At 38.3% G+C, this 23,967-nt stretch overlaps 1 protein-coding gene across 2 annotated transcripts in view; it reads left to right on the forward strand.

Annotated features, from left to right (window-relative positions):
• The first annotated feature begins 9,497 nt into the window (after positions 1-9,497).
• The window catches only part of ptpn6 (protein tyrosine phosphatase non-receptor type 6), a 175,928-nt gene continuing 161,458 nt past the window's right edge, over positions 9,498-23,967 (forward strand). For both annotated transcript variants that reach the window (XM_039763759.1, XM_039763760.1), the window contains exon 1: positions 9,498-9,715. In XM_039763759.1, coding sequence (XP_039619693.1) covers positions 9,702-9,715 — 14 coding nt within the window. In that variant the 5' untranslated portion in view covers positions 9,498-9,701. The remainder of the gene's footprint in view (positions 9,716-23,967) is intronic.

Here is a 23,967-nt window from a genome sequence, read left to right on the forward strand (position 1 = left end):
CTATGGACAGCCTTATATGGGCAGGCACCCAATTACGTGGGAGGCATTGGAATGGGGGGCGCAACTCTGCCTCACACGGCTGCAGGCTAAGGGCGTATATAAGTACGTAAGTAGGATTCAGTTATGACCGTTACATGTACAATTTCGAAATTAAACTTGCTTAACTTTTGTAAGTAACCTGTAAGGAATAAGCCTGCCAAATTTCAGCCTTCTACCTACACGGGAAGTTGGAGAATTAGTGATGAGTGAGTCAGTGAGTCAGTGAGGGCTTTGCCTTTTATTAGTATAGATCGAAGAAAAGCATATCAGGTAATGAATCACTGAAATTTTGTGGAGCCTTTTGTACGTACAGTTGTTTATTCTTTAATTTTAGGTTTTTCACTATTTTCTGCTCTGATCTTTGGATTTTTCTATTGGACTATGTATTGGTATTTGGTTTCCTAGAATTGTCTTTAACGCAACTCTCTTTTTGCTGCTTTTGAGTGCTTTTTTGTGAATTTCTATTTTCGCTCAATAAATATTTCTTTTTATAGGGATTCCTCATTTGATTGTGTCTATGTGCTGGGATTTTCATGGTTTCTTCCTTTTGCAAGGCATTTTGCTATTTTGGAACTTTAACACTAGAATCCCTAAAGCCTATGAAAAAACTCATAATCCAGTGGCACCTTAAATTTCCTTGCACCTCCTCCTGTTGTGCAAATGTGTCAATCAACAGTAGGCAGCCTGCTATCCCATCCCCCCACCGACACAGCTTTATTTGTACACCACCTTCACCCAGCTCAAGTCTGTTTATCTGGGTGTGAGATGCCTTGAATTGTATAGGGTAAATAACATATAATTATTATGAATAGATACATTTAATGTGTGTTCTGTGTCTTCTGGGTAAATGTAGGATGACAGGAGGTGCGAGGCAAGAAATGTTGAACACATGACTAGAACAGAAACTTTTTTCATGGTCTACTAATAATTGGCAGAATGCTGACATGAAGCGTATAATATGTGAAGACTGAAATCCAAATATCAAATAAACACTTTCATAAAAGACACAGATATAACAAAACAAGTGAACTTTTTTTCTAGAATTTACCCAAAGTAAAACAATTTGGGATAAGGTACGACAAACACACACACACACAAATAAATGTCTGCTTGGTTGGTGCAAAGGTAAGAATTGCTGTCTCTAAATCGAAAGGTTGCAGATTCAGTCCTGGATTTTTCATGCATTAACTGTTTTGAGTGGTAAAAGGGTTATTATTATTACTGTTATAGAATAAAAACATACATTTGATTTATTTGAGTCTGTAACAGCTGGTGTAAATTTAAAAGTTGCAAAAGTTAGCATTATTCACTGGCAGCTCTATTTTTAACATCCTTTTCCCTATATACCCAGCACCTCTCCTCTGCACATGTCCAAACCAATGCAATCTCGCCTCTCTGACTTTGTCTCCCAATCATCCAACTTGCGCTGACCCAATAAATGTACTCATTTCTAATCCATCCTTCTCACACCCAATGCAAATCTTTGCATCTTTAACTCTGCCACCTCTAGCTCTGCCTTCTGCTTTCTGGTCAGTGCCACCGTCTCGAACCCATATAAAAGAGCTGGTCTCACTACTATCCTATAGACCGTCTCTTTCAATCTTGCTGATACCCATCTGTCAGAAATTACTCCTGACACTCTTCTCCACCTACTCCACCATGCCAACACTCTTTTTCACCTGTCTTCCACTATCCCTGTTACTCTGTACTGCTGATCCGAAATATTTAAACTCATCCACCTTTGCCAACTCTACTCTGTGCATCCTCACCATTCCACTGACCTTCCTCTCATTCACACACGTGTTCTGTCTTGTTCCTAATGACCTTCATTCCTCTCCTCTAAAGAACATATCTCCACCTCTCTAGAGTCTCCTCAACCTGCTTCCTACTCTCGCTACAGATCACAATGTCATCTAATCTCATCTGTCAACCTGTCCATCACCACTGCAAATAAGGAAGGGCTCAGACCCAATCCCTTATGTAATCCCACCTTCATGTTGAATGCATCCATCACTCCTACCACAGACCTCACCACTGTCACACTTCCCTCATACATATCTTGTACAACTCTTACATACTTCTCTGCTACTCCCAACTTCCTCATACGATAACAAAGCTCCTCTCAAGGCACCCTGTCATATGCTTTCTCCAGGTCTACAAAAACGCAATGCAACCCCTTCTAGCCTCTTCTATACTTCTCCATCAACACCCTCAGAGCAAACATTGCATCTGTTGTGTCCTTTCTTGGCACTGATCCATACTGCTGCACACTAATCACACCTCCCTTCTTAACCTAGCTTCCACTACTCTATCCCATAACTTCACGCTGTTGCTCACCAGTTTTATCCGCCTATAGTTACTACAGCTCTGCACAACCCCGTTATTCTTAAATATCGGTACCAGTACACTTCTTCTCCATTCCTCAGGCATACTCTAAGTTTCCAAAATTCCATTAAACGATCTGGTTAAAAACTCCACTGCCATCTCTCCTAAACACCTCCATGCTTCCGCAGGTATGTCATCTGGACCAACGGCCTTTCCGTTCTTCATCCTCTTCATAGCAGTCTTTACTTCCTCCTTCCTAATCCGTTGCACTTCCTGATTCATTATCTCCACATCATCCAACCTTCTCTCTCTCTTTCTCTTCATTCATCAGCCTCTCAAAGTACTCTTTCCATCTCCTCAACACACCCTCCTCACTTGTATGTTTCCATGTTTATCCTTTATCACCCTAACCTGCTGCACATCTTTTTCAGTTTGGTCCCTCTGTCTAGTTAATCATTACAGGTCTTTTTCTCCCTCCTTAATGTCCAACCTCTCATTCAACTCATTATACAGCTTTTCTTTAGCCTTCGCCACTTCTCTCTTTACCTTGCACCTTATCTCTTTGTACACTTGTCTACTTTCTGAATCTCTCTGACTATCCCACTTCTTTTTCACCATCCACTTCTTCTGTATACTCTCCTGTACTTCCCCATTCCACCACCAGATTTCCTTTTCCAACTTTCTCTGTCCAGATGTCACGCCAAGCACCATTCTTGCTGTCACCCTTACTACTACTGCAGTAGTTGCCCAGTTGTCTGGTAACTCTTCATTGCCACCTAGGGCCTGTCTTACCTCCTCCCTAAACTCAACCTTACAACTTCCACCATTTGATTTGCCCTCACTCTCCTCCTCCTCCTGATCTCCAACATCATCCTACAGACCACCACCCTATGCTGTCTAACTACACTTTCCACTGTCACCACTTTGCAGTCTTTAATCTCCTTCAGATTGACTCTTCTGCATAGGATATATTCTACCTGTGTGCATCTTCCTCCACTCTTGTACATCACCCTATGTTCCTCCTCTTCTTAAAATATTTATTCACCGAAATGTCCATTAAAATCCACTCCAATCACCACTTTCTGTCCTTTGGGTACACTGTCCATCACTTCATCCAACTCATTCCAAAAATCTTCTTTCTCCTGCATCGCACACCCAACATCACACCTTCAATTTCCCGGTTCATAATCATTACTCTGTCTGACAATTTTTTTTAACTTCCAAAACACTCTTGACATATTGTTCCTTCAGAATAACCCCTACCTCATTTCTCCTCCCATCCGTACCATGATAGAACAATTTGAATCCACCTCCGATACACCTGGCCTTACTACCCTTCCATTTAGTCTCTTTCACGCACAATATATCAACCTTCCTTCTCTCCATCATATCGGCTAACTCTCTCCCCTTACCAGTCATACTGCCAACATTCAACGTTCCTACCCTCAGTTCCAGTCTCTTTACCTTCCTTCTCTCCTCTCTCCTCTGGTCATGTCTCCCCCTCTTCTTCTCCTTCTTCAGCCAACAACAGCCCAATTTCAGCCAGCACCCTGTTGGCTTATAGTACTGGTGACGGTCGTTGTTAACACAGGACTTGACTGATCTGGTGTGGAAATCTATTGTTGTCTGCATGTTCATCTGGCAAACTATTACACCGGATGCCCTTCCTGATGCAACCATCTCCATTTAGCCAGACTTTGGACCGGTTACAAAGAAAGACACTGGATTGTGCATCCCCTGTGGCTGGGTTATTTGATTCATAAACTTAAATAAAAATATTGTGATAAGAAATAATCAGAAAAATATCTTCTTTACTGATGCATCAATGGTAATCTCATTCCATTATTCAGTTGGGCAGTTGAAAAGAAGTGCAACTTGAGGTGAGAAATTAGGAATATCCTAATAATAATTGCTGATGACTGTGAATGACCGATAGATAGATAGATAGATAGATAGATAGATAGATAGATAGATAGATAGATAGATAGATAGATAGATAGATAGATAGATAGATAGATAGAAACTGTAAACAGTATTGGAGATTATTGTATTATTCCTGCTAAAATCATAATACCAAGGAGGATGAAGTATACAAAAAAAGTTGTGTTTACTGAACTAAAAATAACTAAATGGATGGTAAAAAAATGGAGCAAACAAATGAACAAAGAAAGAAAGAAACAAATACATAAATAAACGTATTGTATTTCAGTTTACTTCTTCCTGGATGCATTCCCCACAAAAGTTTCATAAACAAATGTTCCACCTTAACTACGTTACCAGAATCATCTTCCATTTGCAAATTTATTTTATCATTGTCATCATCATTCTATTTTCTTAAACAAATTTTTTCAGTGCAGGGTCATAAGGAGATAGAGTCTAAAATGTCAGCTAAAGGTAAAATACAATAAACAGCCTTGGATGGAATTCTGTAACAGCAGAACAACAACATTTATTTATATAGCACATTTTCATACAAATAATGCAGCTCAAAGTGCTTTACATGATGAAGAAAGAGAAAAAAGACAAAATAAATAAGAATTAAAATAAGGGAACACTAATTAACAAAGACTAAAAGTAAGGTCCGATGGCCAGGGAGGATAGAAAAAACAAAAAAACTCCAGACGGCTGGAAAAAAAAATAAAATCTGCAGGGGTTCCAGGCTATGAGACCGCCCAGCCCCCTCTAGGCATTCTACCTGACATAAATGATCAGTCCTCATTGTATTCAGGGTTCTCATGGAAGAACTTGATGATGACGGTCATGTGGAACTTAATCCATCAATGTAGGGACATCACGGTGCTTTGATCAGATGGTGGTGGCGCAGGTCGCCACCCCAGAAAACTGGGAAAAGAACAGAAGAGAAAGTAGGGGTTAGTATGGATTTTGAATATGAATACCATGAATAATAATGATAATTAATTGAATATAAAGAGCATCAGGATTAAACTAAGATGAAGCTATGAGAAAGCCATGTTAAAGTAATGTGTTTTTTGCAGTTTTTTAGCCTGGCGAATTCCTATTGGAAAGCTATTCCAGATTTTTGGTGCATAACAGCAGAAAGCCGCCACACCACTTCTTTTAAGTTTAGCTCTTGGAATTCTAAGCAGACACTCATTTGAAGATCTAAAGTTATGATTTGGAGTGTAAGGTGTAAATCATTCCGAAATATAAGAAGGAGCGAGATTGTTTAAGGCATTGTAAGCTATAAGCAGGATTTTAAAGTCAATTCTAAATAACACAGGTAACCAATGCAGTGACATCAAAACTGAAGAGATGTGCTCAGATTTTCTTTTCCTAGGTAAGATTCTAGCAGCTGCATTCTGCAATAGTTGCAATTGATTTATGTCTTTTTTGGGTAGTCCTGAGAGGAGAGTGTTACAGTAATCTAGTCAACTGAAATCAAAAGCGTGGATTAATTTCTCAGCATCTTTCAATGATATAAGAGGTCTAACTTTTGCTATATTTCTTAAGTGGAAAAATGCTGTCCTAGTAATCTGATTAATATGTGATTTAAAATTCAGGTCAGAGTCAATAGTTACCCCTAAATTCTTTAACTCTGTCTTGACTTTTAATCCTAATAAATCTAGTTTATTTCTAATAACGTCATTAGATCCATTATTGCCAATCACTAAAATTTCAGTTTTCTCTTTATTTAGTTTCAGAAAATTACTACTCATCCATTCAGAAACACAAGTAAGACATTGTGTCAGTAAATCAGGAGAGTCGGGGTCGTCAGGCACAATTGAAAAGTACAGTTGTGTGTCATCAGCATACTATGGTAGCTCGTGTTATGCCCTGAGATAATCTGACCTAACAGAAGCATGTAAATTGAAAAGTGCAGCGGACCCAGGATAGAGCTTTGTGGAATACCATATAGAATATCATGGGTCTTTGAAGTATAATTACCACAACTTACAAAGAATTTTCTACCTGCCAGGTACGATTCAAACCAATTTAAGACACTGCCAGAGAGGCCCACCCCTTGACTAAGGTGATTTCTAAGAATATTGTGATCAATGGTTTCGAATGCAGCACTCAGATCTAAGAGGATGAGAACAGGTAAACGGCCTCTGTCTGCATTTACCCGCAAGTCATTTACTACTTTAATGGGTGCAGTTTCTGCACTGTAATTTGTTCTGAAACCCGACTGAAACTTATCAAGAATAGCATGTTTATTGAGGTGGGCATTAAGCTGCATAATGAATAAATTCTGTAGAATTTTGCTTAAGAAAGGCATGTTAGAAATAGGTCTAAAATTTTCAAAAGCAGAGGAGTCAAGATTATTTTTCTTGAGCAGGGGTTTAACTACAGCATTCTTAAGACAGTCTGGGAAGACTCCCATATTTAATGATGAGTTTACTATGTCAAGAATACTATCAATTAGCACGCCCGATACTTCTTTGAAAAACCTTGTTGGTATTGGGTCGAGGATGCAGGTGGAGGGTCTCAGTTGAGAAATTATTTTATATAAATCATGTAAATCTATCCTGGTGAAAGAATTTAATTTGTTTAAAATGGAGTACCGGGGTTTAAGTGGTTCAGTATTGGGGAGATGTACTATATTATTTCTAATATCATTAATTTTTTGATTAAAAAATACAGCAAAAGCCTCACAGGTTTCACTTGAAGTATTGTTGTTGTTGTTGTTATATGTGGCATGTGGTATATTAAAATAGCAAACATCAGGTGTACATAGTATATGTAATGCCGGAACGTTAATACCAATTTCATGAGTGGAGTTAATTGGGCCTGACCTGCCTTATAAAATGTTACTAAAAGAAATATTAAATAAAATGCATTTTTCCCTCAAACATTTTTAAAGGCCACATTTTATGTAAATATGTTAATAATCAATGAATATGACAATTAAATCCATCCTTCCCTAAACAACTATTTTGCACATTGTTTATCTTTAAACAACAGAGAAATATTCTCTGTGACTTCAGTTACAGATTAGTTTGCTGTTTCAATTTAACTTGAGAGTTACTTTGTCTAGTGCAGCATGTCTGTATACAGCTTTTTCCAATTTTACACATCCAATAGCTTCTCATGGTGGTGCTACAATCTGAGCAGATCTCTACCATGTTACATGCACCCTGTTACAAAATATTTAATAAACAAAAATGTCTCTTTAATGAAGTAAATAAAAAATTGAAAATGCTCCAAATTTCATAATCATTAACTCAATCCAAGAACACACCTGAATATTATGCCATGTTTACATTTTCTAACTTGTTTTAAAAAATACCAAAGTTCATATTTTGTCACAATTACAATAAGTAAAAATTGTACTTCTTTACTTTTCCATAACTTTGAAGTTTCAAACATGTACTGTAAGTGAGCTTTACTTCACACCGTAATTTTATATTATGAACAACTAACATTCATGTTGTCACGATGCTTGTAGAGCTCTGCTGATAGTTCCTTTTTATCTTTCTGTTTTGATTTCCTTTCCTTTTAAGTTTCTCTTCATTGTTAGTTGTTTTTCCTTTTTTCTTTAAGAGCCTCCAATGATCACAAGATCCTTAGGTGTTGTTGCATGTTTATGGCACAGCCATCTATGCTTTAATAAAAAGGTAGTCTTAAGACTCAGTAAACTTCTGAGGGATTCTTTATTTGTTTCTGTTTTTACCTTTTCTAGTTGCCCCTTCATAAGAAGTTAAATTAAAGTTCAAGTGCTAGTACTTTTCTGGCTGGTACTTTTTTTAAAACATTTTTTTTTATTTATTTTAGTTTTGATGTACGGATTGTGCCTTCAGGTCTGTGGTTAAAGATTTTTGGTTTTTGATAATCTATTATATTGAATTTTACAAATTTGGATTTAGAGTACTGTTTTGGATCTAGGAGTTTTAGGTCAGAAGATAAGTAATGTTTTGTTTCTTTTTTTTTACATATCTGCTCTTTTGCTAATTAATATTTTAATATTTGTTAATTTGTATCAATTTAGTTTAATACTATATATACTTCCTTTATTTGTTGTCTTTTTCTTTACTCTTTTGTATTCTTGAAAATGAAATGTGTCTGTAAATTAATATTTAATTAGTCAATCAGGGGTGTAATGAATTTTGAGAGAATTGGTGGTAATTGTCTCTTTGTGGGTTGGTTTGTAGGAGGTCCTAAGAAATAATCAAGATAAAAGTCTATTTGTAATTTTTTGAAAACATAGTTCAATTTTACATTTGGTATCTTTTGAATGGGGTTTAAAAAACTAATAAAAAAACACACTGAATGACACAAGGAAGCACATACTAATCAAGTAGTAAAATGCACAGAATACAACTACATTTAAATGGTTGAATGTCTTTATTTTGAGTGATGCTGGATAAAAGTGTTAGGGCATCAGCATCATCCTGTGGGAATGTTTCCATTAGCAGAAAGTGGACTAATTAAAAGAGAAATGAATGGAGTACCGTTCTGGAAAAACATTGCAAGGCAGGTTGATCTGGCTGGTTGAGAAAACTGAAGCTTTGGAGAAAATCCTCTTTTAAGCTGAATAATAGTCCTTTTCAAAGGACCAAAGCAAAAAAAAAATGGCTCAAGCATGAAAAAGTAAATATTTGAGGACACTCTTGGTATCAAAAATTTCATTTCAGAGAGTGGTAAGAGGATGGACTTAAAGAAATTATGTAATGTTTTAAAAATAATGGTGGAGGGCTGTAAGTTCAATATGGTTAATTTTAAGAATCAGCTTGCCTGAAGTAGACTAAAAACTGATTGTAGTTCCAAACTGACATTGTATAGTATAGTAAAAGGTTAAATGATTAAGGCAAAAGACACAGCATTACTGATTTTAGAATCCCAAAATGGAGATTTACAAATAGAAAAACACAGAAAACCTAGTCTCAATGTGATGAAATGGTTAAATTACATATAAAATGTATTGTTTACCTGATTCATTGTATTTTACATTTCTTTATGTTTACTAATCCACATCACTTTTATACTGTTTCTAAAGAGAAAGAACTATTGTCAAATACTTTCACAGACACTACTGAACCAACAATCTATTGACTGCTACTAACACTGATCACATGACTTACCAGGCCTCATTTTCACTCCAGGAAGTGGATGGTGGCAAAAAAAGAATAAATAAAATAAACAAAGCAAGCTTGATACTCTGAAAGAGGTATTGTCAGATTATGTCCTGAAAGTGAGAGGGAACAAGTGAAGAAGCACAAATAAAGAACTAGTATACAGGAAAGGGTGCATTAATAAATACATAAAGGTAGTAAGTAAGAAAACAGAGAGGGAAAATATATTTATCTCCAGCATATGTTAATCATTTCAGATACATAGAGATTAAACTACACAGTCTGGGCAGAGTACACTTTACAGGCATGCCGTCCTTTGGGTAAGTTCTGTGCAGAAATTTACTTACATTGATTGGACAACTGGATGTGTGTGTGTGTGTGTGTGTTTTTAAATATTATTTAAATTTGTATTGTAGTTGGATAAAACACCTATATGTACATGTAAGGTTAATGTTTTATGTGTTATATTACCTAACTTTAAAATATAGCTAGGTGTGGCTAGGAGCTTAACTGTGTTTTATTTTGTGATTCTAAAATTTATTTAACCACTGTGCCTATTATATGCTAATAGTTGTGTGAACACAAACACATAAAACATTTTATCAGTTAACTTTTTTTTTGAAAGGACTAACATACTAATTACCATAAAATCAGGACTTATATATATATATAATCAGCACCAACGGTTTAAATGTCAGTTTGACAGATTTATTAGGCTATATAGGCTTGTGCTGTGTTTTTATCAGATAATGGAAAATGCCATAACTATTATTAGAAACTAAAGAATCTTTTCTGCTCTAATCATCAGACATCTTTATGATTTGCTATATATTAAAATGCACCAAAGTGGTAAATCAACAAGAGCCAGCTGTTTGAATGTATGAAGACATATAAATGTACTTTGTTTCAGCTGAACTCCTACTTGAGGCCTTATGAACACTGAGATGATGAGAGAGAGTCAGTGATGCCACTTGATCAACATTTGGCAGTGAATTGGAAAATGAAATTTAAACTGGTTGTAATGACTTTTTTGGAAACATCACTTAAATGCTCATTTATATGTTAAGTTCAACTCTTACTTATATTGAGCTGAAAGAAAAGAGTCCATAAGAACTATGGAGGCAGTAAATGGATGTGGCTAGAGACAATTTGGAACCTGATATAGTAATGATGCTATTGACTAGAGATTTTGGTAAACAGTAATTTAAAAAAAATGTGGATTTTTGTTTTACAGTGTTTGCAGATTATTCAACTAAAATGTGATAACAGATCACAAAAACTTCTGTAAATACTGTTGTGAAAGTGAAAGGTTACGCAAAGGTGTTCACAGAAACCATAGAGAAGTCAAGTCGCCTAACAATCAGACAATGGAGATGTGGTAATAGTGCAGTTCCATTGAGGAGTAGGAGCTCGCATAGACTATGCCCAACAGGGCTTGTGCGGTGTTGAACCTGAACTGAACTTTTCTATTTCATTTTCTATTTTATCTATGTAACTATGTCATATAGCTCTTTTATTTGAGTGGTAGTTGAGGGTTGAGTTTGATGGCTTGTCTTTGAAAAGTATTATTGTAGTTTCTATGTTATTTAAATTATTGAATTGTCTTTCAGTATTCTATTCTGTTATTTAAAGAAATGAAAAAGCGAGAAAGACTAATGTTTTAAGGAACTTGTCCGATAGCCTTATTGTGCCTTTATCTTCAGTACAATTAGAAGAAATCTATACTAGAGAAATATTTTTATTAATTAGTCAAAACTGCTAAGGATCCAGATTTAACTTTCCTAATAATTTAAAATATTATGTAAGATTATTCTACCACTGGTGCTTATAGATTCAAAAGAATTCAGCCCAAAATTCACACAAGTAGGCAGGTTTTGCCTGTTGCCTCCTGACTTTGACTGACCGATGGTGAGGCCATGAGCTTCCCTTTAAATCGGATCTGAGATTACTTCTGGTATCACATCCTTGGTCATCCAGAGCACCTTTGGGGCATGTGGAAACAGGGGCAGTCCTTCCCCAGCAAGACCCCTCTAGCAACACACAAAGACCCCAACAGGATTGCATTTCTGGAATTCTAATTTCCATGCCACCCTGCAGGTGTCTTAACTGGGTTCAACCCTGAAGAAAACTGCCACCTGTCGTGGATGGGAATGAACTGCACCTGGCACTTACAATGGCCCAGTCCATCCATCATACTTCTCTCCCTGTTGGGATCAAGGATGCAAGGTGTTCCATCCCAGTCAAGTCTTGACTCTCACTGTCTTTCCACTATGGCCTCCCATTAGGGAAAGAAATCATCCTTCATCCTAGTCAGGATGCCTGTCCTTCCTCTCTGGCACTTTATATATTGTGGTCACCTGGGCACACCTCCACCTGGAAATACTTCATGTGACTTGTAAGTGAGGTCCGAAAGCACCACCAGGTGTGGTGAAAGCCCAACAAAGTAGAATTCTGCAGCTCCCCCGGCGGCCCCCATGGAACCCATCAGGACTGTGCCAAACTTCAACTCTAATGGCAGCCTGTGGAAGTCTGGTGCACTGCTGCAATTCAGCAGAGCTGTCATCTACCTCTCTGGGGGAGGCAGTGCCCTGTGCATATCTGCTCCCCCGGTCCTTCCTTTAAAAAGGCATCTCTGCCAGGTAAGGGCCCTGGCCATCTGTCATACATCCTTACCCTCAGCTTCTCCCTCAGCTGTCCTTGTGAGGCAAAGAGTCCTGTCCCACGAGGGCTGTCCACCTCCAGGAGGAACGATTAACATTGACTGGTCCATAGTTCCACCCTGTAATATATAAACAAGAGTAAGATGGGAATACGCTGTGCCAATGCCATGTTCCCACATCTGTTATGGGCAGCACCTTCATCCATGATCCAGCCAGCAACATTTATAGTACAATTGCTTCCTCCCTTCTGTCCACAACCTGAGGGACTAGAAGTAGTATGGGAACTCTTGCTCCGCCTTACACCCAGCCTAGGTCAGCTCATCTCTCTTCATCTGTGGAGAAAGGTCCTCCACCTCACATGAGCGCACAGGCTCATGCTCTGCAATGTATGGAGACCCGTTTTATTTCTTACAAGTCTCCTTTGTTCTCTGGGGCGCAGCCATATTCTGGGTCTCTCTATGGCATAAAGAGGGACAACACACTGCCTGCACCCCTTTTGATTTGCATGCGACCGCCGCTGCTTTGGTGGGGGACTGGGGAGTCTGGATTCCAGCATCAGAAAGCTGCTCCATCTCGTCCAGGTCAATGTCTTCTTATCTAACTGCCAGACAGTCGGTCATCACACCCACATCCACTGTCAGAACGGTGGCTACTTGGCATCTTTCCGATAAAGCAGTGTTCCGGTACCAGTGTCACTCACTTGAAACTCTGCATCATGCCAGGAAGGGAGTCTGACCCTAAGTTGCAACCCTCTCCAACAGCACTTCAGCCATCCTTTCCAAGCCTTCTATCATGCTCTTTAAACTGTCCAGTATCTATAATAAAAAGCAGACTGGCTGGTGCATCCTCTCCATTTCCCGTACATCAAACACACTGTTAGTTGTTTCAGATAGTGGTGGACTTACATTTCGGTCCTCCCTCCCCACCAGCTGCAGTCCAAGTGACATGGGCCTCTCCTATGCCTGCTCAGTTGGGATACCTGAAGGGTTGGAGTAGGCCTCAAGTAAGCCAGCTGACTTTGCCTTTCCCTTTTGACCAGAAGAACTCTGGCACGTTTACTCAATGCCCCCTCCTCCCTTTGTGAAAACTTGGTTCCCGGTTGAAGCTACAGGCACTTCAAGGGCCACCCTCTGTTCCGGACATCCTTTGGGTCCTTGTGGCAGGTCTCATGACTTCCCTGGGCAAATAGCAGGGTGAAGTTTCCTCTACTCCAGTTATCCAAAACTGGGCTGTCATCATCTTCTTTGTCAGGGATGTATAACAGGCATAACTGCACATCCTGGCTTCCTTCATCTGGGAGATATATGCATATACAAGACATAAAACATTTGCAGGACTTAACAGTCCTGTGTCCTGCACTTACCTCTTGCTGGACCCCTCATCTGGAGCTTCATTCAACAAGACAGGCATATTGCTCAGCACGTTGGCTTCCTTGCTGTGGATGATGGCGTGCACCTGGCCCTTAGCTGCCTTTGCTCCATGCCTGAGCCTCCTTTTTTCCATCACGAGTGGGTGGGCAATGCTTCTATTCCTCCTTGTCGGCGGTTTCAGCACATGCTGCTATGCTGGCATGTGTTTGTGCTTGTGCCTTGCAGAATGCCAAAAATCCTGCCGACTTGTGGCCGCCAGGGGAAGCACCAGCTCCCCAAATCCGACACAAACACACACTAGGTACAAGTCCAGCAACACACAGGCTTTACTTACAAGGAAGAAATGCTTTTCTTTTGTTTCCTGATGCACAGTACCAAAAGTAGAGCACAATTAAAGCGGCAGTCTGCACATTGACTTCTTTTCTTTTACCCCTCCTGCAGAAAGCTTGTCCTCTTCCACCAGACTCTGGCTCCCTGAGTGAAGTGAGGTGGTCCTTTTTATGCTGCACCTGGGAGCACTTCAGGTGGCCCATCAGCATTATCCGGAAGTACTCCCAGGTGTGGTGGAAGCCCATTGTAATAGGACTCTGACACTCCCGCAGCACCCTCTGGTGGCACCCACGGAATCCAAAAGGGTTGTGCTGAACTCCAACTCCCCTGTAAACCTGTGGGAATCTGAGATACTGCTGCAACTCAGCTGCCATCTACCACTCTGGGGGAGGCAGTGCCTATCTGCTTCCTGCTGGCAGGAAATGACCCCAGCCATCTGTCACTATATATATAATATATATGTTAACATGTTAATCTTTACAATTAATGTGGCCTGTTTAACATGTTGAAAATATTGTTACATCCAGGGCCAGCAATGAGGCAAACGTCTCAGGCAGTAGGACAACATTTTCATGTATCTTTTTTTTTTGTTTAACATTTTGAAATAATAATATAAATAAGTTATTTTGTACCTAACATAACATCCAGTGGGATGGGAGGAGAAATGGGGTAGGGGTTATTCTGAAGGAACAGTATGTCAGGAGTGTTTTGGAGGTAAAAGGGGTGTCAGAAAGAGTAATGATTATCAAGCTGGAAATTGAAAGTGCGATGATGAATGTTGTTAGAGCATATGCCCCACAAGTTGGGTGTGTGATGGATGAGAAAAATTATTTGTGGAGTGAGTTGGATGAAGTGGTGGAGAATGTACCCAAGGGAGAGAGATTGGTGATTGGAGAGGATTTCAACAGACATGTTAGTGAAGGGAACAGAGGAGATGAGGAGGTTAAGAAAAGGTATGAAGAAGAGGAATGCAGAAGGTTAGATGGTTGTGGATTTTACAAATAGGATGGGCATGGCTTTGGTGAATATGTATTTTAAGAAGAGGGAGGCACATAGGGTGATATACAAGAGTCAAGGAAGATGTACACACATAGATTATACCATATGCAGGAGGGTCAGTCTAAAGGAGATTGGAGACTGCAAAGTAGTAACAGGAAAAAACATAGGCAGCATAGGATGATGGTCTGTAGGATGACATTGGAGATGCAGAGCCAAGAATAAAATGGTGGACATTGAAAAAGGAAGGTTGAGTTCAGGGTGAAGGTAAGACAGGCACTGGGTGACAGTGAAGAGTTATCAGATAGCTGGACAACTACAGCAGAAGTAGTAAGGGTGACAGTTAGAAGGGTACTTGGTGTGACATCTGGACAGAGGAAGGAGGAAAAGGAAATCTGGTGGTGGAATGTGGAAGGTGGAGAGTATACGGAGAAAGAGGTTTGAGAAGAAGAGCTGGATTGCAACAGAGATGCAGAAAATAGACACGGAAAAGGAGATAAGGTGTAAGGTGAAGAGAGAGATGATGAAGGATAAAGGCGTATGATGTGTTGTATGAGAGGTTGTACACTAAGGAGGGAGAAAAGCCCTATACCAAATGGCTAGACAGAGGGACCAAGCTGGGAACGATGTGCTGCAGTTTAGGGTGATAAAGGATAAAAATGGAAATGTACTCACAAGCGAGGAAAGTGTATTGAACAGATGGAAAGAGTACTTTGATAGGCTGATGAATGAAGAGAATGAGAGATAAAGAAGGTTGGATGATAGGAGATAATGAATTAGAAAGTAAAACAGATTAGTAAGGAGGAAGTAAGGACACCTATGAAAAAGGATGAAGAATGGAAAGGCCGTTGGTCCAGATGATACACCTGTGGAAGCATGGAGGTGTTTAGGGGAGCTGGCTGTAGAGTTTTTAACCATATTCTTTAATGCGACCTTGGAAAGTGAGAGGATGTCTGAGGAGTGGAGTGGAGACGGAGTGTACTGATATCGATTTTTAGGCATAAGTAGGGATAAAATTGATGAGCCACAGAATGAAGTTATAGGAAAGAGTAGTAGAAGCTAAGTTAAGAAGGGAGGTGATGATTAGTGAGCATCAGTATGGTTTAATGCCAAGAAAGAGCACCACAGATGTTAAACCCCCCCCCCCGAAGAAGCTTTTGCTATGCACATTCAAAGTGGTATAATTTTAGGAGGAGTCGGGGTTGACGGTCAGGCAAGTGCATGTAAGTTACACTTTACGCTGACCAGGATTTATGGAGCGGTAGTGCGTGTGGTTTTGTGCATCTGAATTTGTTTGTGTGCACGCAATGTGAATTATATGCTTGCTTTTACTCTTGAGCCCCCTGATGTCAGAACACTAACTGACTTCACCCTACTAATAAATGATGGCTAACTGCTATTATGAAACAGTTGAAGTTTTTCATATTTTACTAATGCTGGCATGATAAAATCTTGCACTTCATCTTTGAACAACGCTGGCTGAGGCCAAAAATCTTTATGTATCTAAGATACCTGTAAAAATTAGGGGAAGTATAAAGAAGACAGAACTCAGGAAATAGCTTTTCACATAAACATGGAAATTTAGAATAAGCTGCAGAAGCATAAGGTGAATGAACATACTGAGCACATTATAGATAAGGTCCTGGATCACATAATGGGATAACTGAGTTGTTCAAATAAACAAAACGGATTCAATAGTTTCCCCGGTTTATACAATTTGTTGCATTCCTATATTGATTTCATCAATGCACCAATGCTGAATAGTAACAACATAAGTGATTTTTGTGTAATGGATTACTTTCAGTAAATACAGTTTTGTGTAAGAATGCAATATTCCCTATATTTCTTCCAGAAGTTACTGCTTACAGCTTCAAGGAAGTAAAAATTTGGGGTAACAATTTAGCTTAGATACTGTAAAAATGTATCTATTACTCATTTACTCTTACGTAACAAGACTTTAGCAAAGACATGTTTTTGTATTCATAGCACTTATAAAGTATCAGTAGATAGGTTACTCATCTCTGTGCAGTGTATAACTTAATAATATTAAGCATTTACAAGTCTTACATGTATATAATAATATGTAATGATAAGTAATATCAAGCGAAATGTGCCCCTGTTAACCCACCTCAGACCACTCCAAAGTTAAGTTTGGTTAGTAGGTCACAATGCAGAGATGAATAAAGACTTTACTAATGCTTTATAGGTGTTATGAAGTAATAGATGCATTTTTTAAAATATCTAAACTAAAGTGTTACCAAATATGGGTTTACAATTAAACTTATGATAGGATATCTTGGTATAGATATAGAGATTTACTCTGTTACTCAGAAATAGGTTTCAAAAACCATAACTTAAGCAAGACGCAAATGTGATACTACAAATAGACCAGGGTGGGACACAAATGATGTGCATTCAAATGGTATTAACACACATGTTGTGAAAACATTATTACTGCACCAGACATTATATACAATATCTTGCAGATAATTATGAAGATAACATATTCACAGACTATATGTAGAGCTTCAGACACAGAACCCTAACCCTATTTATTTTTTTAATTTTGAATTAAAATGGATCTCCTGTAATTTTAAATGAAAATAGAGTAAATCAACAACAAATCTGAAGGAAAAGAGACCAACAAATAAACATTGTCTTAACAGTAATAAGTAATTAGGCATTGCTACTGCAGTGGTGAAGTCACAAAGTAAATTCAGTAATGGCAATAATAAATTCATAGTCACACAATTACATTTAAAATGGGAATTTATTCACAGCCATCACTTTTGGTTACATAATTAAGTTATTTTCTAGAAATTCATAGTTATACTGTAGTAAACCAATAAGTTACTGTTTGCTTACATATGGATACCTACACTAAAATGAAGAAAAAAAAAAAAACAGAACAAAAAGGCCACAAGACAACCCTTGTCACAAAGGCACATTTGCAAATACAGTTGTAGTAAAATACAAAAGCACATTCTTAGTGTGTCTAAGGCTTTAACAAAAATATGTAACTGCTGAAAATTTAGAGCAGATGGTATGTCACTGACAATGGTCATCTGCTTCCTTCAAATGCAGTACCTTGTTTTTCTAAAACCACATCATTTGCCTAGGTGAAAAGCAGGGTAGATAACGTCAAGATAGACAATAACAATTAACCCAATAAGAAAAGTTCCCAAATTGAAAGATACACATACTGTGGACAGAAAAATAAAAAATAAATAAATAAATAAAAATTAGATATATTTGACAATGATAGAAAACAGTTATAGAAAATAGAAATTAAATTGCCAGAAAAGTATTGTAATTATGATCTTAGCAGTGACAACAGTTTGATTTAGAGGAGTATACAGAAGAATAAAAGGTTCACTTATAAAGTATTTTATATTTTGAAAAATGTTTTTAAAACAGAAAAAAAAAAACTTGAGTTAAGCTGGAAAAAAAATCTGCAGGGTTTCCAAGCCAAAAGACAGCCTAGACCTTACTTGGTAGTCTACCTAACATAAATGTACTTAAGTAGTTCCTTATTGTTTCTTTTTTTGACTTTGTTTAAGAGGTTTTAATGCAATGGGTCTCCTGGGAAGCTGGTGTATTTGCTTTCATTCAGGCATCACAAATTTCTGCACAGGACTTTGATCAGGTGGTGGCCACACAGGACCCCACCATAAAGTAACTGGAAAAGAAAACAAATAAAAGTAAAGATTAATAATGATTGCAAATTCATTGCAGAGTATGCTAAATATGTGTATGTCTAGTTGATTAAGAGTAGAATTAAAATATTGGTACAAAAAAGAAAAACTAATGTTTTAGTGATCTCCATTGGTATTACAGAAATGTTTGTGCATTATAGCAAAAGGCTGCCTCGCCACTTCTTTTATGTGTGGCTCTTGGAATCAGAAGCAGAGCACTATAAGATCTAAGATTACTACTTGGAATGTAGAGGGACAGGCCAAAAATAGGAAGGAATAAGATTAATTAGGGCTTTATATACAATTATTAGTATTTTAAAGTAAATTCAAAAACTCGCAGGTAAGCAATGTAACAATGCTAAAACTGGTATGATGTTCTCAGATTTTATTTTTCTGAAAAGTTCAGTTTAGGAGTACATTACAAATATCTAGCTGACTAAAACCAAAAGTGTGAATTTTCTCAGCATCTTGCAGTGTCATAAGGGGTCTGTCTAACTTTTGCAATGTTCCTTAAATGGAAAAATGCAGTCCTAGTAATATGGTTAATTTTCGATTTACACTTACGATCAGAGTCCATGATAACACCTAAATGTTTTACTTGTACCTTGACTTTTAATGCTAAGGGATCAAGTTTATTTATAATACCCTAATTAATCCATTTTTACCAATGAATAACATTTCCGTTTTTTCCTTATTTAGCTTAATGAAATTACTACTCATCCATTCAGAAATACAAGACAGACATTGGATCAGAGAGCCTGAAGCATCAGGTTCATCAGGTGTTATAAATAAGTAAAGTTGCATGCTATCTTCATAACTACAGTAGTTCACTTTGTGTTTTGATATAATCTGGCATAATGACAGAATTTAGATTGAAAATAACAGCAGGCACAGAATGGACCCTTTTAGTACACTGGATATAATCCCTGAATTATAATATCCACAATTAATAAATCATTTTCTGCCTGTTAAATAAGATTAAAATCAGTTTTAGATACTGCCAGAGATTCCCACTCATTGACTAAGATGATTTGCAAGACTACTGTGGTCTATGGTGTCAAATGCTGTACTCAGGTCTAGTAGAACAACAGATACATGGCCTGTGTCAGCATTAACACGCAAGTCATTTATTACTTTAATTAATGCAGCTTCTGTTCCATGATTTGTTTTAAAACCTGACGGAAAAATATCAAGAAGAGAATGTTTATTTAAATAGTCAGTTAATTGCTGAAAAGCTGCTTTTTTGAATTTTCCTTTAAAAAAAGCAAGAAACAAATAAGTCTAAAGTTGTAAAGTACAGAGGAGTCAAAATTATTTTTCTTGAGGAGTTCAAGTATAACCTATTTCAGTGAAGGAATTTAATTTGCAAAAAACAGCATGCTGAGGTTCCACTGGATTAATTTTGAAGGGATGAAGGGATATATTACTTCTTCTTTCTGCTGCTCCTGTTAGGGGTTGCCACAGCAAATCATCTTCTTCCATATCTTTCTGCCCTCTCCATCTTCTTCTGTTACACCCATCACCTCCATGTCTTCTCTCATCACATCCATAAACCTCCTCTTAGGCCTTCCTCTTTTCCTCCTACCTGGCAGCTCTATTTTTTAACATCATTCTCCCAACATACTCAGCATCTCTCCTCTGCACATGTCCAAACCAATGCAATCTAACCTCTCTTACTTCCAACCGTCAAACTTGAGCTGATCCTCTAATCTACTCATTTTTAATTGTATCCATCCTCGTCACATCCAGTGGAAATCTTAGCATCTTTAACTTTGCTATCTCCAGCTCTGTCTCCTGCTTTTTGGTCAGTGCCACCATCTCCAACCCATATAACAGAGCTGGTCTCAATACCATCCTATAGACCTTCCCTTTCACTCTTGCTGATACCCGTCTGTCACAAATTGCTCCTGACATTCTTCTCTACCCATTCCACCCTGCCAGCACTCTCTTTTTCACCTGTCTTCCACAATCTCCATTACTCTGTACTGTTGATACCAAGTATTTCACCTAATCCACCTTCACCAACTCTACTCCTTGCATCCTCACCATTCCACTGACCTCTCTCTCATTTACACACATGTATTCTGTCTTGTTCCTACTGACCTTCATTCCTCTTGTCTCCAGAGCATATCTCCACCTCTCCAGGGTCTTCTCAACATACTCCCTACTCTTGCTACAGATCACAATGTCATCAGAAAACATTATAGTCCATGGGCACGCCTATCTAATCTCGTCTGTCAATCTGTCTATCACAATTGCAAATAAGAAATGGCTCAGAGTAATCCCTAATTTAATTCCACCTCCACCTTGAATTCATCCATCATTCCTACCACAGACCTCACCACTGTCACACTTCCCTCGTACATATCCTGTACAACTCTTACGAACTTCTCTGCTACTTTTGACGTGTTCATACAATACCACAGCTCCACTTGAGGCACCCTGTCATATGCTCTCTCCAGGTCCACAAAGACACAATGCAACTCCTTCTGGCCTTCTCATTACTTCGACATCAACATCCTAAGAGCAAACATCGCATCTGTGGTGCTCTTTCTTGGCATGAAACCATGCTGCTGCTCACTAATCATCACCTCACTTCTTAATCTAACTTCCACAATTCTTTTCCATAACTTCATGCTGTGGCTTATCAATTTTATCCCCTGTAGTTAGTACAGTCTTGCACATCCCCCTTATTCTTAAATATCAGCGCCAGTACACTTCTTCTCAACTCCTCAGGCACCTTCTCTCTTTCCAAGATTCCATTAAACAATCTGGTTAAAACTCCACTGCCCTCTTTCCTAAACACCTCCATGCTCCCACAGGTATGTCATCTGGACCAGCAGCCTTTCCATTTTTCATCCTCTTCATAGTTGTCCTTACTTCCTCCTTGCTGATCTGTTGCACTCCCTGATTCACTATTTCCACATCATCCAACCTTCTCTCTCTTGTTCTCTTCATTCATCAGCCTCTCCATGTACTCTTTCCATCTGCTCAACACACCCTCCTCGCTTATGAGTATATTTCAATATTTATCCTTTATTACCCTAACCTGCTGCACATCTTTCCCAGCTCAGTCCCTCTGTCTAGCCAATTGGTACAGGTCCTTTTCTCCCTCCATAGTGTCCAGCCTCTCATACAACTCATCATACGCCTTTTCTCTCTTCACCTTGCGCCTTATCTCCTTGTACTCTTGTCTACTACTTTTTGCATCTCCCTGACTATCCCACTTCTTCGCTATTCTCTTCCTCTGTATACTCTCCTGTACTTCCACATTCCACCACTAGGTTTCCTTTTCCTCCTTCCTCTGTCCAGATGTCACACCAAGCACCCTTCTTGCTGTCACCCTTGCTACATCTGCTGTAGTTGCCCAACTGTCTGGTAACTCTTCACTGCCACCCAGTGCCTGTCTCACCTCCTCCCTAAGCTTAACCTTAACCATTTAATCCTTGGCTCTGCCCTCACTCTCTTCCTTTTCTTGATCTCCAATGTCATCCTACAGACCACCATCCTATGCTGCTTAACTACACTTTCCCCTGCCACCACTTTGCAGTCTTCAATCTCCTTCAGATTGACTCTTCTGCATAGGATGTAATCTACCTGTGTGAATCTTCCCCCACTCTTGTACGCCACCTTATGTTCCTCCCTCATCTCAAAATATGTATTCACCACAACCATGTCCATTCTTTTGGCAAAATCCACTATCATCTGACCTTCATTCCTCTCCTTGACACCATACCTACCCATCACCTCCTCGTCTCCTCTGTTCCCTTCACCAACATGTCCATTGAAATATGCTCCAATCACCACTTTCTGTCCCTTGGGTACACTGTTCACCACTTCATCCAATTCACTCCAAAAATCTTCTTTTTCATCCATCACACACCCAACTTGTAGGGAATATGCACTAACAGTATTCATCATCACATTTCTGATTTCCAGCTTCATAAGCATTACTCTGTTTGGCACTCTCTTTACCTCAAAAACACTCTTGACATATTGTTCCTTCAGAATAACCCATACCCCATTTCTCCTCCCATCCACACCATGATAGAACAACTCCGATCCTCCTGGGCTTACACCCCTTCCATTTAATCTCTCCATTTAATCTCTTGCACACACAATATATAAATCTTCCTTCTCTTCATCATATCTGCTAACTCTCTCCCCTTACCAGTTATACTGCCAACATTCAAGGTTCCTACCCTCAGTTCCATTCTCTTTACCTTCCTCCTCTCCTCCTGCCTCCGGACACGTCTCCCCCCTCTTCTCCTTCTTCGACCAACAGAAGCCCAATTTCCGCCAGCACCCTGTTGGCTAACAGTATTGGTGGCGGTAGTTGTTAACACAGGGCACAACCGATCTGGTATGGAAATTTGTATTGTTGTCCGTATATTGATTGATACCATTTATTCGGGCTTGGACTGGCATGAAGAAACACTGTGGCTGGGTTATTCATTATATTACTTCTAATTTTATTTATTTTGTTTAAATAAATGTGGCGAAAGCCTCACAAATTTCTCTAGATGTTTTCAGGAGATATTTTATTGACTGAAATGACTATAAAAGAAAGCCAATATTTGTAAATAAAACTCTTGTATTTCCTAGATAATTATTGATACTTTAGAAAAACAGGACTGCCTCTCAGGACGGACCACTTGGTTTCACTCATCTATACTGTATGTGTCTGAAATATTTCATAAAGGACTGCTAATTCAGTGTTCCTCCATTTACATTCAGCTTTAGGCAATTTTCTTTTAAGATCCAACACCCTGAGTTTTCAAAGGAATTTAAGTGTTATGGAATTTCATAACAATTTTTATGTTGACTGTAGCTCTCACCTTAGAATGAAAATATTCCACTTTATTGATAACTTTACTGGTTGATCTGACTGATTAGCAAACCTAGATGCTACAAATGCATCAAAATAATTTTTTTTAACAATATTCTTCTCTTTAATTCTAAGTAGCAGTATTTCTGCATTAAAAGGAATGCAGCAATTGTCAGAAATACCAATATTACAGACCTGTGTTACATTAACTTTTAATCTTTTTTAAATTACTAATTTCCTGTTGCTATTGTTATACACATCAAAATTTCACTCAATTTACCTTTCCAAGTAAATCTAATCTGTAAATATTTTAGAGGAGTTAGTAAACTAGAACCTAAAAAACCTCATTTACATGCAAGGAGAATGTGACCAACACTGTCATTTAAACCCAAGTTGCTAAAGCTGGGAAGTATCAGTGCTGACTAGCTTGTCATTATGCTTTTAATTAATGTTGAGGCCACAACAGAAGCAGGAAAAACTACTCAGACTAAAACAATTAAGAATGTTCCTACATCTCTATGGATTTATTTTCCAGAAAGGGGAAAGAATAAAGGTTAAAGAAATATGCTATCTGACTGTTTAATACTTTGAACAGAAGTTAAGCATAATACAATATTTCAGCTGTTTCAATTGAATGTTGTTTTTTAGAGAGCAAAATGATGTGTGCAATAGAGTATCTTACTCATGGTATTT

Source organism: Polypterus senegalus, chromosome 9 (assembly GCF_016835505.1).
Source record: "Polypterus senegalus isolate Bchr_013 chromosome 9, ASM1683550v1, whole genome shotgun sequence".
Taxonomy (NCBI): Eukaryota; Metazoa; Chordata; class Cladistia; order Polypteriformes; family Polypteridae; genus Polypterus; species Polypterus senegalus.